General features: G+C 44.7%; 1 protein-coding gene across 2 annotated transcripts in view; it reads right to left on the reverse strand.

The window, feature by feature from the left end:
- Positions 1-19,291, reverse strand: part of Psq (pipsqueak) — a 53,438-nt gene that overhangs the window by 29,967 nt on the left and 4,180 nt on the right. The window contains exons 1-3 of one of the 2 annotated variants that reach the window (XM_071709959.1): positions 2,711-2,861; positions 2,327-2,471; positions 1,413-1,577 (exon numbers count right to left, since the gene is read on the reverse strand). In XM_071709959.1, the coding sequence (XP_071566060.1) occupies positions 1,413-1,577; positions 2,327-2,471; positions 2,711-2,745 (345 nt within the window). In that variant the 5' untranslated portion in view covers positions 2,746-2,861. Of the gene's footprint in view, positions 1-1,412; positions 1,578-2,326; positions 2,472-2,710; positions 2,862-19,291 lie in introns of those variants that run through there. The other variant, XM_071709967.1, reaches the window with a different exon arrangement.

Genomic DNA, 19,291 nt, shown 5'->3' on the forward strand with positions numbered 1-19,291 from the left:
CCGGCGAGAAAGTATCTCCTCGGCATTTCTCTCTCTCTCTCTCTCTCTCTCTCTCTCTCTCTCTCTCTCTCTCTCTCTCTCTCTCTCTCTCTCTCTCTCTCTCTCTCTCTCTCTCTCTCTCTCTCTCTCTCTCTCTCTCTCTCTCTTACCGCTGCGCGCTGTACGAATTCCAGAGGTGTGCTAAAAAAATCCGAACTAGGATCGAAGGCACTTAAGTCATTCGAGAAGAAAAAAAAAAGGAGAAAAAGCCGGTGTACTTTCTCGCCGGTTTCGAGCACGTCGATGCACGCGAACGAGTTTCATCTCCGCGAACATCGCATGAAGAACACGCGGAGTCACGCAGAGGAAAAAGAAATGCAGATAATTAAAACAGAGATATTCGCAATTCGAAGAGATCGATCGATTCGTAAAATGTTTATATGTCGTCAGTTTCAGTGGGAAGCGTTTCTTCGTTGAGCTTTTGTATCCGTTCCATGCAGAACCGCTATCGATTTGGCGAAAGATCTCGCGGCGTAAGACGCATAACAGTACGATTCTCGCGGTGCGTCGTAATAACGCGATAAGATAAAACGAAGCGATCGCGCTCGTCGTTATTTAATATCGTGACGCGCACCGCGATTCGAACGTTTCGGGACCTGCGATGCACCCAGGGGCCCCCCGAAGAAACATCAACTGCAGGCGTTTCGAGAGAGTCACGGCTGGTACCACTTTTGAATGATTACGAGCCGTGACCACTAGCATCGCGATACTTCTCTGTTAAACATTAAAGGAAAATTTGAAATAAAATTTAAACCAATACCTTGTTAAATAATATGTTGTTATTTTTTACTACCATGTGTGTCAAAATTTATTATTTTAACACTTCATTGGTTTAGTTAAATTAATGATATATTGAGTAGGAGCAGTGGCGACTTATAGAAATGGTTCAAAATAACTCAAAATTGAACATAATTTGACACTACAAGTTTAACAGTGTTGATTCGAGCAATTCAGATATTGCGAGATAACGGCGTCAATTATCACCGGAGCTGTTTCCCTAAATGTTCCTGTGTATTATACATATGCTTTATATGTTCTTAAATGGACACTTTATCTTCCTAAAAATTCCTGTACGAGAACGAGAATATAATCTCATCGTGATAATCAAGGAATCAATAAAGTAGCGACATTCTGAAACAAGAACCAGCTACGAGTCATTCTGTAACTTGGAGAAGCGGGGGAAAGAGACTCATTTTATAGCTTCGCGTCATCGATACCCTTCGAGTGGCATTGTCGCGTTTCGGCTTTTGTCGACGAAAATTCAAGTCGGATTCGAGTCCGACTCGAGGGGAGAAATCGTCGTTCGCGACGTCGCATCGCGTCGTCGGTCGACGAACGCGGCGAAAGATCGACCTTATTCTTCGCGCACTCACCTGAAGCTCCGCTTGCGAAACGTCGATCTCGCCGCGGTAGACGAACTCGATGATGAACTTGAGGTCATTGAAGCAGACGTCCTGCGGCATGATAATCGTCGGGTGTTTGCAGGGGTTCGACAGCAGGAGCTTCTGGAAGTAGGAGCTGCAGGCCGACAACACCACCTGGAACACGTAGAAAAAAAAACAAAAATGTTTTAGACATGTAGACACGTCGACGATCCCGATTAAATCGCGGCTTCCCGATTAAATCTCGACACGCGGAGGTAGGTACCGGGCAATGCAAAAGAAGCGCGTTCGTGCAGGCGCGACTATTTCCACTTTGCTCCTCGAAAACGTGCTGAAACTACCGAGTGCTCCATCGTACGAGTTTTCTCCACGTTCAAAGTTAAATATCGACGTTTCAATTAGCTATCAAGATATTAAGAATCAGAAAACGTTTACTATTCGAGAGCTGCCACGCACCGATATAGATATTTTCGGTAGTATCAAAATGTTGCGAGCGATTGCGGATCGATGCCGGATCGAGGCGCGGGCGCTATTATCCGCTACACGTCTTGCTTTGCAATCTTGATGACTTTGAGTAATCGAGACAGAGCTATACATATAGGTATGATTGACGTAGACATCGCTTCAAATCGACGCCAGATATTTATTGATATTTTTAATCGAATATTGTACTAAATGTAATTTTCTCTTTTTTTTTTTAAATTTAATATGGACTCTTTCTGTTCACAATTTTTATCGCGTGAGACGCCGGGAATAATCTGTCATAGGCGCTGCAATTTCTCGTACTTCTTGGATTCAGGTCTGACGTTCGATTCCGCGAGCGCCGTTGATCGTGGTCGCGCTATCTCTCTGCCTCTCTCTTTCTCTCTCTCTCTTCCTCTCTCCGTACACGTACACCAGCCTACCTTGTGCGCTTTTAATGAGGCCTCGTTGCACGCCAGGGTGACGTCGACGAAGGCCTCGGTCTGCAGGAGCTGGTGGAACACCGACGTCATATTCGACTGGTAGTTGTTCCAGCGCAGGCAGTAGTGCTGCCCGGCCATACCGCCGCTGCAACAGAAAAACGGAAAGATCGATTGAGTGTGCTTCTTTTTTTTTCCTTTTCCCCCCGAGTGGCTTTTCCTTCGCGTCGACGAATTCATCGAAAAGTCATCGGCGACGACGACCCGTGTAGGAAACGACAAGAAGCCCCCGTCTCTCCCCCGCCTTTTTCCCAAGCCGCGATAGTCATCCCCGTTGTACCGTTTCCTCTGCCACGAGAGATCGATCCGCAGAGAGCGGGACAGTACCTGTAGTGCACGCCCCAATAACGATCTGTCTCCATGAAATATTGGGTTTCTTTTTCCGCCACGGCCGCCGGGAGAAGATATCTCCAAGAGGTTTTATGTACCGGACGGGGGACGGTATCCACGCGAGCGCGAAAGAGAGATGACGAGAGAGGGAGAGAGAGAGAGAGAGAGAAAAGAGAGAGAAAGAGAGACAGGGTAGATAGGTAGGTATAGGGGTTTTCTACATGCCGCGGGGGCGGCGAAGCGCGGGTGGCGGAAACGAGAAGGAGACGAGAGGAATAAGACGAGCGGAAAGGGGAAAAAAGAGATATACGGGAATAGAAAGGGGGAAAAAGATCGGCGATGGGGTGCGGCGGCGCGCGCGGGGGGATGACGGAAGCGACGATGGGAAGAAAGGGGAAGGAGAAAGAAGAAAGGGCGCGGGGGAGACGTTATTTCCGGAAGTTGCGGTGCGCAGCGCGGCGCGCGCGAGCGCGCGGCGGGAACACAAGAAACCAGGAATGCACTTTCGCGTACCACGAGGCGACCGAGAAGGTATCCCGACGATGACGGCCGATCGATCGAGAAACTTGGCCGTCGACGGATCGGGAGCGCGAGCGAAGACGCGAAGAGAGGTGATCGCGGAATCGCCAGGCGGATCGGTACGCGCCGCGAGTACGTACGGGCGTTGGTCTGCCCACGTCGCGACATTCACCTGTTCCGTGGACCGTGCTTTATCTGCCTCTATCTATGACTCTTTATACCGGGCCATTCCGCCCCGTTATCTGTCCGTAGGAACACGGTCTTTTATCAGTTGCTTAGACGTGCGCCGATAACAGGGAAACTTTAAGCTCGCGCCTTCTGCCGCCTTCTCTCTCTCCCCTCATTCTCCCGGCTCTCCTCCTTCTCCTGCTGCTCGCGCTCGTTTCGACGCTCGTGCGCTGCCTTTCATCCGCTCGCTCGCTCGCGCTCGCGCTCGCCCGCGCGCTCCAAGAACGCCTAGAAAATCTTCGCGACACCTCTCGCTCCTATTATCCTTGGGGCACCTGATCCGACACGGGACGCCTTACCGATGTCGCTATTTATGAAGCTTATATAGAAACTGCAAAGATCTATTCTTCTCGAAATTAATCACCTAAACGCGATCGTCTTCAACGCGCGCTTAATATTTCTCAATTCTTAATTGTTGACTATCAATTTTATAAAATTTTAGCTTTTAGCTTCCGAATTCTCATCACTTATCTGATCCTCGTCTCTCAGTTCGCAATTTACGATTGCTTAAAAACGCTATACGTTGCCACCAACGTAAATGTTGACTTTCCAATTTTTCTTTACATCACATTTTATTGTGCAAATAGAGCGTAAATAAATATATTTCTTCCTCTCGATCTAACTCCTCGTCTTCCAAACTCCGTTCTTCTCTGCTTTCTCTCTCTCTCTTCGCCCTTCGTCATCCCTTTTACCTCCCATTGGCCGGCACACGTTCGTACCATCTGCCGTTTCTCCGGCTATCCTTCGAGGGCCCTCGATGTGGACGCACCTGCGAACGCTCGCAGGTAACGCACGATTGTGTGAGCGTACGTGAGCGCACCTGACGCACTTACTTCGCCGACCTCTATCTATACTCGCGGAGTATGTACGCGCGCGTGCTGTTTCACCTGCGTGATCGATTATTGCGAGAAATCACCAACGGCGAATCCTCGATCCCCGCGGCATTGGTGCCGAACTTCCGAAATTCTAGAAACATTTTCCAGAAACGGCGCTCATTTAATTTCAATCGGATCACCTAAAATTTGCTTTCAACCTACTCCGAATGTTTGCTATTATAGGACTAATGGAATTCTCAAAGTTCGCGTATAAGGCTCGTTACCCGACGTAACTGAATTAATCCCGGTTGAAGTAATTCCCTGTCCGTTTTCAGTCCCGATTCTAAAGAGATTAAATAAATTAACTGATTGAACTGGGATCACAAAGCTTAAACATCTGATATTCTTTTTCAAAGTTCTTAAGCTGTATCGATATTTCCGAAAGTGGGAAAACCTTCGTCGGACATCTCTTGCATTTTCTCGTTATTTTGGAGAGCGCAATAACGTCGTTTCGCAAGGTTTTTCAACGAGCGGGAGAAACTTGGGTACGTTTGAAATCTATTCGCGAAATCGAAACGCCGCCGCGGATTGCCTTGTGCCTATACAGCGAGTTTATGCGTGCGTGTCGCACGGCACATAGACACGCGAGTCGCGTAACAGGTACGTGCGCACATTGATATCGCGAAATTGGGTTACCTGGCGTGCCGACCGCGAAGACGCGCTGATAATTCGTGATAACGGGAAAAAGAATGACGATAATCGATCGTCCGGCGTTAATTTCTCGACCTCCTTTTTCGCGCCTCTTTTCCCGATTTATCTAATCCGTCGTGTCGCAATTTGCGTTGTGATTTACAACTCTGCAATTTTCCGAATTGGAAGGAGGGAAACTGGAAAGCGCCGATTGTTAAGCCGATAATAACAGAGTTCCTACCATGTCCGATTTTAACTTTTATCGATATGCCGTAGATAGTTGATAAAAACATGTTTTTCAGAGTGAGAGAATGATAGATGGAGACATTTAACATATTCGGCTGCAGTGTCACACTTCTCGAGTCTTCCAGCAGCAGAATCTCTTAATAAATTGCGTAATCCTCGTATTTTTTTTTTAATAAAACGAAAATAAATATAGTCGGGAATCAGAGGTTTTCTTATAGCAAGATTTTTTAGCGAGGCAACCTTTTACATTTATTTCACCTGTAAGATTAAATATCGCAAAGCAGAAATGTTTTATATGAAGGTTCCTCTTAATGGTGCATATATATATGGGTATTTAAAGAATTCCGCTTTTATCAGTTTTCAGCCGAAAGGAATAACGATAATTCTGTCATTTGCCAGGAAGCTTTACGACCTCCTTTTTCTATCCCGTCTCTTTATTCGCGACAGAATAATTCGCAGAGGCGAATAGATCGTAAAGATCCCATTGCGTTTTCATCGTGTCGCGTAAAAGTGGTTCCTATATATTCCACCATTCATCTATATCTCGTCTCATCGTACTCTGTACTCCACCGTTTTATCCGCGACGGAATAATCCGCGCGAGTGAACCACCGCGCCGGGAAGATCGACGGCGTTTCAATCGCGTTACACGAAAACGATCCCGCCTTCTTATATCCTGTGATTATCGCTCGTTCTACACTCCACTCGTGTTACCCGCGACGGAATAATTTGCGCGGGCGAATAGCCGGAAAGATCGAGGCGCGATCCGATCGCGGCGCGGCGTAAAAGTGGCTCACCTAGTTTTTGAGGAACATTGTTTTAAGCCCCCTGCGACACGGCCAACCGCGCTGATTTGAGGAGAATAATTGAGTGAAAGAAGGAAGACGCGGCAATTAAAGGCGGCCGCGGAGAGAGAACCGGGAGAAAACCGGATGCAACGCAACGTGAAGAAACGGAGTGAGACGGGATAGCAGGCGAGATGAACTCGGCGCAGTAGTATAAAGTTTACGACGCTCCTGCATACTATGTGTCGCAGGCAGAACAGAGTAAATAATTATTTATGTTAATGAAATTAGCAAGTTGTTTGAATTTGCGTACGTAATAAACACATTTATGTTAATATATTTGCCTATAGATTTCCCAATGTAACCAGAAGTTGAATTTCATAATTGTAGAAGGACTTTTTTATCCACGGTAATAAATGCAAAACTTAGAAAGTATAGATTTTCGTTTCTTACGAGAGACGGAAAAAGTGAAAATTATTATAGAAGAGGGTATTAAGCGTTAAATAAAAAATTATAAATTTTTTCTCATATTCTCTTTCATATGTTATAAATTATACTTTACGATAAATTATAAGGAATTAATAAATAATTTATCATAAATCACATATTATTTATATATAAAAAATGTGCATAAGTAAATACATTTTATACGCGTATTTCGAAGATGAATTATGTAGATCTTGAAACAAAAATGGTAATATTCAGTAAGAAAACTATTTTTAAATTATTCAGATATTTTAATTCGGTATATTGAGCATTCGGTGGAAATTCGAGGCGACGAGCATCGCGATCGATCGCAACCATCGATACGTTTTCTCAATGTACTCCCTCCGGTCTCGATGCGATGCGCGTTAGAATCTAAAACACTTCGCCCGGTTTCTCCGGGGAGTTACGGCCCCGGCGGCGGCGGCGGCGGCCGTCTCGAGCGATTTTCCTGTCACTTTCACTGAAACCCGCGAGAGGAGGAACGCGAAGGAAGCCGATGATGGTGACGAAGAACCGTGGAGGACAACGGCGTGCTCGAAAAACGGTCGGGAGAGATTGCGAATTTACGACGGAACGCGATCGCGAGAGACGCGAGCGCGTTTCCCTCGATTCCGTGTGTGTATAACGAAAGCGCGAGAGGGTGAAAGGAAACGGCGCATCTCTCCTCGGTGTGCGACACGACACCGAAACGACGGAGGATAATAATAAAAAAAAAATACGTTCACGGAGGAGGAGGGAAGGAGGCCCGGTTAGCTCGCACGCTAATCTTTCGGGCGCGTTAGAAAGTCGCCGCTTTCCTGAGAGACGGTAAACCGAGAGTCTGAGCAGAGATCAGGGAGCGCGTGTTGCGAGAAGAAGAGAATTCAATCTCTCAAATTACATTTTTCGCAAACAGAAAACGCAAGTGCTATATAGTAATTATATACTGGAATAAATATATGGATAACATGGCATAAAATAGCGATTATATTAAAATAGAAGTTGAAATTAAAAACGTGCAAGAGTTTAAGAGAAAAAAAGGAAAGAGCAAATGAAAGGAGAATTCAACTGTATAAGATGAGCGTTCCTGCAAGAATAATCTGAAGATGGAATCCTCTGAGATGGAATAATATTATAAGATATTTATGAAGTTAAAATTCTATTTTTAGAATTTCAATATAATTAATAGAGAATTCTAACTTTTCTTTAAAGTTTCTTCTGAAGTTTTTAATAATTTTAAAGAGTTTTGATGCTTAATATAGAAGATATAACTAGTCCAAAGATATGAAAAGCCGCATATTTATTTTTTTGACTAACAAAATAGGTAGTAACTTTACATTTCAAGCAAATATTGTTTTATTTGAATCATAATAAGTCTTAATAGAATAAATAGGCATTATTCGGGCATTATTCTCCCTAGAAAGTCAGATTTCCAAAAAGATATTTTAACTTGTACCAAAATTATATTTCACATACGTAAGAAAATGTGAGGAAAAAATGTTGCAAGCGTAAATTTCAATTGTAAGCAGTAGAAGCAGCCTGTTTCTAAGATTAAGGGAAAAGAGATAGCGGCACCGTGAGAAAATCGAGAAGAGAAATCGAAAAAGCGAAGCGTTAGCGGACCGGTTCTCATCCCTTACGCTCGCATTTTCTTTCGCCAGCCTCGAAGAAGCACGGGTTTTTTCCCTCTTGCCGCGGGAGAGGAGGGGGGGGGCAACCGCCCTTCCATCTTCCCTCCCACGATTCATCTCAATTTTTCTTCGAGCTTTTTGTGTCCAATTTCACCTCGCCTCCCTGCCACGCCATGTCCTTTTTCTTTTTCCCCGTCTATCCCTCTGCCATTCGCGGAGTAGACGAACTCGCTCTTCGTGTTTTACCCCCCTACCTTCTCTACCACCCTCATTCTTCTCTCCGCTCTCCCCTCTCAATTCCAACCACACACACTCTCTCTCTCTCTCTCTTTCTCTCTTCGTTTCTTCGCCCTTCTCATCCATTTCACGACCCGTCCCGTCTCTCTCACCGTCCTTCGCCCTCCTTTTTCTTGTCTCTCGGTCGTTTCATCGCTTCTTCCACGACCCTCCGCTCACCTCCTTCCACCCCTCTCCCGGCCTTTTCCCTCTTTCGCCGCGCGCGTTGGTTCCATTTACTCATTCCCTCTTCCCCCCACGCCTAAGACGCTATTTTCTCGTGGCCCCTTCGCTTCCACGGTTATACGCCACCCTTCTTTCTTTCTCTCTCTCCCTCTCTCTCTTTCTTCTCACCCCAACGATAGGGAGAGACAACCTCCCCTTTTCCCTCGTTCTTTCCTATATCTCCGTCCTGGCTCTATCCCTCCTGCTGTCTCTTTTTCTTCTCCTCTGGCTTTTTCTTTCCCCCTCTGTATCCATCTATCTATCTTTCCGTTTCGTTCCCTCCCCAACCGACCCAGCTGCCTTTTTCCTCTCCTCCTTCTCCTCATCTCGCCTCCTCGATCCGCCGGTTCTTTCTCCGCGTAGCGTCTTTTACGTTTTTCCAACGTTATCGACGCGTCGCCTCCTCGCTTCTTCCCGGATTTTTCCCTTTCGCGGCCACCGTTCTCGAGACGACGACCAACCGGCTCTTTCTCCGGGAAAACGCAAACGGAAACGACCGCTCCCCCTCTTTCTCCTTCGCCTCCCCGTTTTCCCCATTCCGGTGTTATTTCGCGTTTCCAAGCGGGGGGGAGGAGGGGACTGGAATCTTCCAAGAGACTTTCCTCCGTTGTCTTCTTTCGCAGTTTCTCCTCTCGTTGTCCCTCTCCTGTCGTTGGGTTTCCTTCCTAGCTTCGTCGAGATGCGGATGATAAAGGGAACTAATAAAATCTGCATGACGACCGGCGGATTCTGCATAAAGTACTATATTCTCTCGCGCCGCGATCCCTCGGACCTCGCTGTTATGATAACCCGGAATTTCTCGGCGATGTATAAATGTCAATTTGATTCGGCCGCGAGGGACGGTGTAGACTGTCGCCCGAGGATTACTTTTGTAGGATCATCTCCCGAGTTGAACGTAAATAGAATCCGACTCGGACATCTTTACCCCCGAACATAGTCCAGTAAAGATCTTAAAAAAAAAGAAAGGAAAAGAAAAAAAGAGAGAGAAAGAGAAGTCTATAGGGCCAGGTCGACTTTTTTCGGTGTCTCGCTTTTGAGAACAAGAGGACACATTCGAGATTAGAAACGCATGGCTTTCATTACCTGCCTTTTTGCGGGACCTCGGCGGCGTAAAACGTGTCGCCGAAATTGACATTGCAAAAAGTATACGCTCGCATATACGACATACTCTTATCTGCCTCCATCGCAAATATTTCTTTTGAGCTCTTTTACGATTTTCTATTAAATATTTTCATCTGAGAAAACAAGGTAGAATACTGCTTCTTTCTTTCAACCATACGAGATTTCTTGTTACGCGCGAAAATGTCCTACTTCGCGAGTTAAATTACTGTACCGTCGAAAATTCTTATGGCATACTAACTAAAGAGTTAGTAGCAGATTTATTATCTTTGTTACGCGAACAATGAAAATCCATATTCATGTACTTTATATTTCTATTTTGTCTCAATCTTGGTTTAGTCTTTTTTAATGCGCAATTTTTGATGCAAGTTATTTTAAGAGAAAGAGAGGAAGTCCAATTTATTAAAAATTTATATTTTCATATTTAAATGTAGTACAATATGATAAAAATTAATCATGGAGAATTTTTGAAATAATGAAAAACAAGCATGATCGATCCATGGACGACCTTAGAGAATGCGAAAAGAAGACCTCAGTTTTCCCGCGAGTTTTGACAACAGTCTCGATCGATAAAACGGCAAGGCAAGAATTTATAAAATTGCACGAGCGCAATTATTTTCTGGTACTCGGTTTCTCTCTCCCCGATCGATTCCTTTGTCTCGAAAAAGCGAGAGACGTAAAGTCTACTTCTGTCGGAAGGGGAAAAACGAAGAGAGAAAGGGAGAGAAAGATGAAGATATAGAGAGGCAGACGCAGAAGTATTGCATTAAATGAGAAAGGGAGAGAAACGCAACGAGTTCCAATTTATGTACCATAAGATGAACTTATTCTTTGAGATATTTCAGTACCATCTTTCTTCGACTCTTCGAATATTTTCCGCGATACAAAACTCGATGCAAACACGATACTAATGTCGCAGACTCGAAAAAAATATCTGCATTGCGGATCTTGGTGAGAGAAACTCGGGCCGTACCTTTCTTGAAGACCTGAGTTAAAATTTGGCACGAGATCGAGACTCACTCCTTGCCGACTGACTGTTATCTGAGCTAGAGTATCACCGAAATCCAATTTTGCTTTGGAAAAAAAATGAAAATTGTTAGCAGTATCTAAATTGTATCTTTGTATCTTGGCAAACACATTTATGCGAAAGAAACTCATTTGAGAGTTTTGCAGTCACCAGCAAAATTTTACACGGAATGCTATGTTAAAATTTGCAATGCTATTTTAAAAAATATTAAAGATTCGAACTCTTACACCGAAAAAAATATTATATTAAATTACAAATAATTATCATACGTACATATTATTTTAAAAAGAAATTGTTTCTAACGTCACTATGTTAGTCTTAAAGAAAAAATTTTTTCTCAAGAATATCAAACGTATCCAAGCGTCTTTATTAAAGATTTGGATTTTGTTTAAAAACTCGAATAATTGAGGAATCGGATTTCAATTCGAGACTCTCGCGTTTTCGTGGAAGGCGCGCTACTCTCCGAAAGAAACTCGCATCGAGGACAGGAATGGTAGGAATCGGCTATGGCAGCGCGATATGTCTTTCGGTCGATGTAAAAAGCGTTCCCATACGCGTTGCCGGGTTTGCATCAATGATCTTCCCACGTTCCCCCCGCAACGATTGCAATTGTGTGCGACCGTTCCTTTTTCACGGAACGACCGACTCGTTTTTCGGTTAACATTTCATCTCTCGAACGTCACCGAGTAGAATGTCGGTGGCAGGAGCTCGATAAAGAACGTGATCATCGACGATTTCATGTAATTTGACATGTTTGACAAGTATAAATTTTCAATTATTTATTCCTTTTCCCCCCGTAACTCTGAATCCTCAATTTTCCGAGTCCTCGAATTCTCTTAAGTCTCAACTCCAATTCTCCGCTCCGCATTTCAGATCCTAAACCTCAGGTCTAATTCTTAATCCTTATAGCTTTCAACTCTTAAGCCTCAATTCGGAACTCCCGCATTGTTAGTTGTCAACTTGCAGCATTTAGCACTCAGTTTGACCTTAATTTTGCGAAATTCTAAACCGTCTTAAATAAGAGGACAAAGCGAGAATAAGAGAATGTAACGAAAGCTCTCTGTCGGAAATAGACTATTCTATTGATGATCATAACAAACGATGGACAGCGGGACTTTACGTCGTTCGGTCCTAATTTCCGTCCTGTTTGTATACCGTAAGGCATAACAGTACCGCGCATTCCGAATGCCCTTCGTTTCTTCGTTTCTCTCCGTTCACCTTTCCGAGAGCGTCTGGCTCTCTCGGCCGCTCACCTGTTCCCCTTCGCCCTCACCGGTTTAAGTTTTCGTTACAAGGTATATTCCAGAAAACCGAACGACAGCGGGACTTTCCATTATGTCCGTAAACACTTCTTCCTTAGCCAAAATCTAATTGCCGAGACTTGACTGTAGGTACTTAATATTAAAAAAATGATGGATATCTCTTCTGTCGAGTTGACATTAAGGCGGCTAAATAAACGAGAAAACATTATTTATCACTAAATTTAAAATGGAGATTTTATATTAATAATGAAATTATCATTTTTCATAACACGTTACTGAACCGCTGATAATCCAAACGTTGAAAATTTAAAAGTCATGAATTTTTGGTCTCGAAATCCGAAGACTTGGATGAATAAGAAGAATGAAAGGAGGAATGGAAAAACTACTGTCTCATTACTATTTCATAGATTTTCTGCGAACATGTTGCGAATATGGCTCCGTTCTTGCTTTGGCCACTGCCGTTTCTGCGCGCGCGCGTGTGTTTTCGAAGGGAAGGAAAGGAGAGGCGAAAGGAACGACGCGACGGGGACGTTCCTCGCGAGATGGAGGGAACGGACGCACCCGGAACCGTCATTTCACCGGGCGAGGAGAACGGCGAGAGAGATCCGTGACACGTGGAGAGAAGCAAGAAAGGAGAAAGGAAACTAGATATTTCTTCCATGCCGTGATATGCTGTGCAATTAATCTTGAGAATACCGATGCCGGGCAAGAACTATCGGTTTTCTCAGAAAAACTGATCAGTTTTTAATTGTAATCGGAAGAACGAAGATTATAAATGTTATATATAAAATATATATTATATTTTATAACTTTAGTTTTCTTTCAAGCGCGTGTATTTGCTCGATATATCTTCAGAAGCTTTCAGAAAATATCTCGACGTTATACGTGGCAAAAGATCCTTTAGATCAGCTAAGATTCCTTTTGGCGTTATGAAAATTATGTTCGCGAGCAGAATCATTTAAAGAATCATTTAATCTAATTTTAATTATATATTTCTCCATATTTATAATATTTATATTAGTTGTTTCAACTTTTAAATCAATGCGCGTCGCGAGAGAAAGAGGAGCGAGGAGAGATCTCTTATCTTCTTTCTGTGACCCCTTTTCTTCTTTCTACATTGTGGCTTAAATCTCATATTGTACAACTACCTGCACCTCCTGTTTCGTTGCTACAGCTTGTCAACGCTGTGTCTTGAATAGAAGGATTTTTCTTGGAACTAACAGTCGCAAATTAAAATTGTGGCTCTGCTCGAGAGCGAGACCTCGTCCTGAATGTCGTCACTTGTGAGACTAATGCGGTCAATCAAAGAACGGAGAGAATACAGAGAGAAAGAGAGAGAGAGAGAGAAAGAGAGAGAGAGACTGGATAGTTCTTTATCAATACATTCTTCGTATCGATCTTTACATCGTTTTATGTGATATAGTATGGATCTTTACATCGTTTTATGTGATACAGTATGGAAAAAATCTTATATTTTCATTAATTTACTTTTACTTATACAGTTGTTCATTTTCTAGATAAGACTACTTGTGACAAAATCAACTTACCTAAATTGATCCAACCCTTTTCGTCATTGTAGAAGTATACGTACAAGTAAAAATATAAAGAAGAGAAAAATGTAAATCACTATTTTATAAATCCGTATATGTATCTTTTATATAAAATCTACACTTGTATGGACTCATTACATTTACTTCATTGCCGCCCGACAAATCTCGATAATGTGCGACCTTCGGTTTCTCGTGTTCGTCGACGAGCTCTCCACGCTCTTTTCGTTCGGTCGGTAGAGCGGGATAAACGGAGGACCACGGATCCACCCCCGAGCACCACGTGATCACGAGCGGGGGATTGCGCGACCCCTCGAAGCGCGGAGGGTGAACGCGGTCTCGCTCAAGGTCGCACGTGGACCGCTGCGAGCGATATCTCGGCACGACTCGACTCGGCACGGTCTGACATTTTTTCTTCTTTTTCCCTCGCTCGTCGAACAAGCGCGGAAGCTGCGATCGCGCGAGAAAGAATCTCCTCCCCTCCCTCCCTCCCACCCGTCCTCTTTCTCACTATCTCGCGTTTCCCGCTTTTTCTCCCGTGCGCCGCAATTTACGGCGTTGAACGTTCTCATCGCGCTCTCCTCTCGCTTGGAGAAATCGAATGCGTTATATCGCCTCTAGGAATAACCAGCGCTTCTTTGTGGATCCCCTCCGAAGGAAGAAGAAATGGAAACTTCTTTAGTTACGGAGAAAGGAGCGGCGAGAGGATGACGACGATGTCGGCAATTCCGAAAGTAGCGCTCGAATGGAAGGAACAAAGAAGGAAGCCGGAGAAAGGGTGGAGAGAAGAGGGTAGCGAACGGGGGATAGCGGAGAGAAGAGTCAGCGCGCCTTTGTGTACACGCAGCGCTCGAAACGGGAAGGAGCGAAGGGGATGAAAGCGAAGGACGAAAAAGAACCAGAGGGGGGGGGGACAGATGGCCCTTTCAGACAATGAGAAACTCCGGAGATAAGGGCGGCGCACGAGCGAGAATGCGAGGGGAGAGAATGGACGGAAACAGCGTCGAGAGAGGATGAGAGCGGCGGAGAGATTGAGAGAGAGCGAGAGGAAGGTCTCGAAAGGGAAGATAGGAGCTACTTTTTCGAGGAAGGGACGCGGAGGGCGTAATGAACGATGGGGAAAGACGGAGGGAGAGAGAGAGAGAGAGACGGGGAAAAGGAGAAAGAAGAGGAGAAAGAAGAGACGAAGAGGGAGTCACGGCTGTCACGGGGAAGAGAAGAGGACGGAAAACGGGTGACTCAGGCAGAGAGTGGACCGCGCGGGCAATTTCTGGGGGGCGATTAACGACGAGTCAACTGAAAGAGGACACACGCGCATTTTTCTCCGTGTTGGGCGACGCGGTTTCGTACGTGTATCATACTTAACCCTGACATTACCGGAGAGAATTTTCTATCGCGGGAACACGTTTATATCTAGTACATAAAAATAAACAGCCATCGCTGCAAGCACTAAATTTATGAAACTTTGCTGTACCGGCCTAGGCAATAATTAATAATAACATGTGCGTCAATTAGATAAACGTAAGACGTTCGTGAGATCGTTTTTTTTTCTTCTTGTTTTTTCTCTCGAGGCGACAAATGGAAATTAACATTCCGATTTTGTAACATTACCTCCTACAAGTCGGATATAAGCGGTAATTTTAGCTTTTCTGACCACATGCACGAGTCTTAAAAGCGTCAATGCGAAGGCGGCGTGTTGCGAGTGTGCACTTCATTGAGTACTCCACCCAGTCCCTCTCTCTTTTATCCAACAACTGGAGTTTATTAGCGTATCGCCAAAGAAGAATGAACGAGTGAGGCTCCGAGAGTGTGACATTTACGTCGTAATCTTAAGAATAGCATGCGAGGCGCGATGCATCGTTTATAACTTGGTGGAAAGTGCCGTGGGCTAGAGTTAAATATTTCGCTCCGATGAAATTGTGCTAGGCAGTTATACGATTCAGTAATCAACAATAATCGTTTCTCTTTTGTACGTACATATGACTTTATCGCGCGAATAAAAATGACGAGTAAGACTTAAAGCTAATATGTAATTTACATAGTACATCAGAGAGCTAAGTGAATGAAATATAAATACGAAGGAAAGAAAAGAGAAAAAAATAGAACGAATAAATACGTTAGATTAAAAAGAATTTCTAGATTATTAAAAATTATATTATTTACAAAGATCATATGTAAATAATGTATTTTATGTGTAACAATATATAAAAAATATATTTAATGTTTCACATTTTGATGTGAAATTATATATTCGTCAATTATACGTAACGTGCACTCTTATCCGCAGATTCTCAATTTGCATAAGCACAAACTTTTTGATGCGTCGCATTAAAAACAAAAGTTTTAGAAATCTAGTACTAAAGAATTAGCGTGTTACGGATTAATTAGTCAAACGTGGATGCCTTTCTATCAGCTTTATACGGTGAGAAGAAATCGTTTCGAGATGGTTTAACGCGCAATAGCTCACGGCGCTACCACATCTAGCATCCTTGGCAATTATATGTATAAGACGGTCGATCGGCACCGCTCCTTTTTACGCAGCGACGTAGGAAACTCCTTTCTCCTTTTACCGGCGATACCTCACAACGCCCTGTGTCCCGTTCGCCTGTTTGTTTCTTCCTCTCAATCACGCGCGAGGGATATGCATAAACATAAACGCGTCAATTCTAATCACGCCTGTTAATTAATTTAACGCGTCCCTTCGAAAAATACAGCCACACTCATACAATCAATGTACTAAAACATTACACGTGTTTCTTCTTTTGCTTTTTTGTCAAAATAAAATACGTTAATAAGAAAACTATGATTTTTAAGAACGAAAAATATGACCGAAAAAATCTTCTAAATCAGGTTTTTCTCAATAAATTTATGTACAGGCATGAATTTCGGCTTTAAATTTATTTACGATATTGACCAAACCGAGTGCAACAGGACATGAGACATTTGACATAATCTCTGTGCTCCGTTTTCAATTTTCTACACGAAGAAAGCTGAAAATTTCTTTTCAGATATTTCTTTTTAGAATCTAAAATAAAATGTAAGATAAAGAGACGGAACCCGAGCGTAATTTAACTTAATAAACGAAAGAAATTGCGCGCGAGGGTAAAAACACCTTATATATTTGATTTATTTCAGGGAGCTCCGTTTAATCTTTTTGTTATTCAAAAGCGTTCTGTCGCTCAAAAAGCTTGAAAAACGATGCCTTAATTGATCCAAGAGAGCTTTTTATGTGAGCGAGTGTTAAGGACAGGATGGAGAAATCGACCGATGGTGTAGCCTTCTCTCATTTTCTCTCTCTCTCTCTCTCTCTCTCTCTCTCTCTCTCTCTCTCTCTTTCTCTTTCTTCATGCTGCCGTTCTCCTGTATCGAGCCATTTGTCGTACGTTCTCTTTGAAGAAGAAACAGGATGCGCGAAACGTTGAAGGAATAAGAAAGAGACATGAGCGTGAAAGACAGGAGGGTTGTCGGTGGGCGAAAGAGCGGAGGGATGACTGCAATATAGCGGGTAGAAGGGAAAGCCAAGGAGGAGGGCGAAGGTGAGAGGCGAGAGACGTCGACGAAGAAGCACAGGCGAGAAGGTAGAGTAGTGCAGCAAAGCCGAGAGGGGGGGGGTGGGGCAAGAGGAGGGAAGGTAAAAGGAGGAAGAGCAAGAAGAGGCGCGGGCGAAGGCAGATCGAAACGCAGCAAGGGAAGAAAGGAGAGAAGGTTAGGGTGGTTAGGTTAGCTGGATGGTAGTCCGGGGGAAGTCAGAGGGTGAAGAGACAAAGCAGAAAAGAGGGCGAGGGCGGGTGGGGAGAAGAAACGGTACATGGGCGCAGAGAGAGCGAAGAAAGAGAAGCGTTTCGTGCCCTTCTCCCTCCGTGGTTCTCCTTCTGGCACGGCTCTTTTTGTGCTTCCCTCTTTTGCTCGTCCGAGATATACCGGGTGGAAGAGATGAGGAGAAGAGAGGAGAGTGAAGTGACAGAGAGAGAGAGAGAGGGAGAGAGGGAGAGAGAAAAGATTCTTCTTCGTTCTTCTGGATGAGTCAGGCGCAGGTCAGGCGAAGGGGGAAGGACGAACAGGAAGCCGGGTAGAGGAAAGGCAGCGGGAGAAAGAGAAGGAAGGAGAGAGAGATAGAGAGAGAGACACAGAGAGAGACACAGAGAGAGGGTGAGAGGCGGAGGAAGAGAGACCGTGCGAAAAAGAGAGAGGCGGCACAGCCGACGACTTAGCCGGGAGAGAACACGAAGATCCGAAACGGGGACAAAGAGAAAATGACAAAGGCGAGAGGGGCGGCCGATTCGATTGGAAAGGCAGGCAGAGGGGCCTCTTTCCTTTTACCAGCGTTTTCTCCGTATTACGTTCCATACTTTCCGTTGTTCCTGCGCGCGCGCGTGCTCGCGCTCGCACCAACACGCGTCCACCAATCCATATATACGCGGCCAAATACGCACACATATACCCGCGTTCTCTTTCCTTTCTGTTCTCCCCCTCGTCTCCGTCGACCTCTTGTCCTATCCTCCTTCACCCTCCACGCCGTTCTCCTTCTGCCATTCTCCTCATCGTTCCGCGGCTGCCTTCGTCCTCCTCTTCGTCGCTATTGTACGTACGTGTGTGCACCGCGTACGTGTGTACGTGCGCCTTGTCTCAATCGTCGTACGCGAGGTTTCATGTCGCACGGCTCTGCGCTCCCGCGGCGAGCGAGAGGGCGGCTTTATACGTGGGTGAACGGGAAAATGTCTTTTGAAACCTTTCTAGGTCGCTCTCGATCGCCCTACTGTCAGTCATATACACACGCGAGATCCCGCTCTCGAGAAAACGCTCGCCGCCTCGCGCGTCTCTCTCTCTCTCTCTCTCTCTCTCTCTCTCTCTCTCTCTCGACGACGCCGGTGGCTTCGTCGCTAAATTTTGGCTCGAAAATGCGAAAGGAACGTAAATGTATTGCCTAATTCGATAAATGAGAATGGAATGCAGAAGCATCTCCGATTCAATTAAGTTTACGTGCACGCGAATGGTCCTATGATGGTCGTATTTAAATTAGATAGTGACGAAACTGCGTAGATTCTCGCGAGAGGTCCGAAGGCCAAGAAGAAGTAGAGAAGAAAGAAAGACGAGAGAGGAAAAAAAAAGAAAAGAAAAGAAACGGACGGCGATAAAAAGTATAATGAGGACGAATGAGACGAGAAGAATAAAAAAAAGAAAATGTCGAATTTGTCTGCACATATTGCACGATGATCATAATCATTACGTTTTATCTTTTTAACATTTACTTATATAAAAAAGTGCTGCCACATCCGAATAATCCTCCCTGGTGCCGCGTAAAATTTCGTTAATTAAATAATTTCTTAAAGGCAAGCCGCGTTCAAGCTCAAAGCCGAAACGGCGCGAAGGGATCATTCGCCTCTCCCTTACCGAACGGAAAAGCTTTCCTATTATTTCGCGGCAGCGGAAGAGATCCTTATATTGCGTGGCAAAATCAAACGTCGTCCTGTAATACGCCCACCCGTTGCCATCGCGACATTTCACAAACGAAGTTACGAACGAGCGTGCTATTGAGACAGCGCGCGCGGCGAGACTCGTTCTCGCTTTTGCAATTTGTAAATCCCGTCGCGAGCGAGCGCGCGCGCGCGCGCGCGGGGGGGGGGCATTACGGTACCGCGATCCTCGCGTTCTCTCTCCTTTTTTCGCCGATTCGCATCTGGTCGTCCTCCGGAACTCGATCCTTGAATCGCGCCGGGTGGGGAAAAAAAAGGGGCAGGAAGAGAG

The sequence above is a fragment of the Temnothorax nylanderi genome, unplaced genomic scaffold (genome assembly GCF_030848795.1).
Source record: "Temnothorax nylanderi isolate EJ_2023f unplaced genomic scaffold, tnyl_v1.0 TNYL_tig0004_pilon, whole genome shotgun sequence".
NCBI classification, from domain to species: Eukaryota; Metazoa; Arthropoda; class Insecta; order Hymenoptera; family Formicidae; genus Temnothorax; species Temnothorax nylanderi.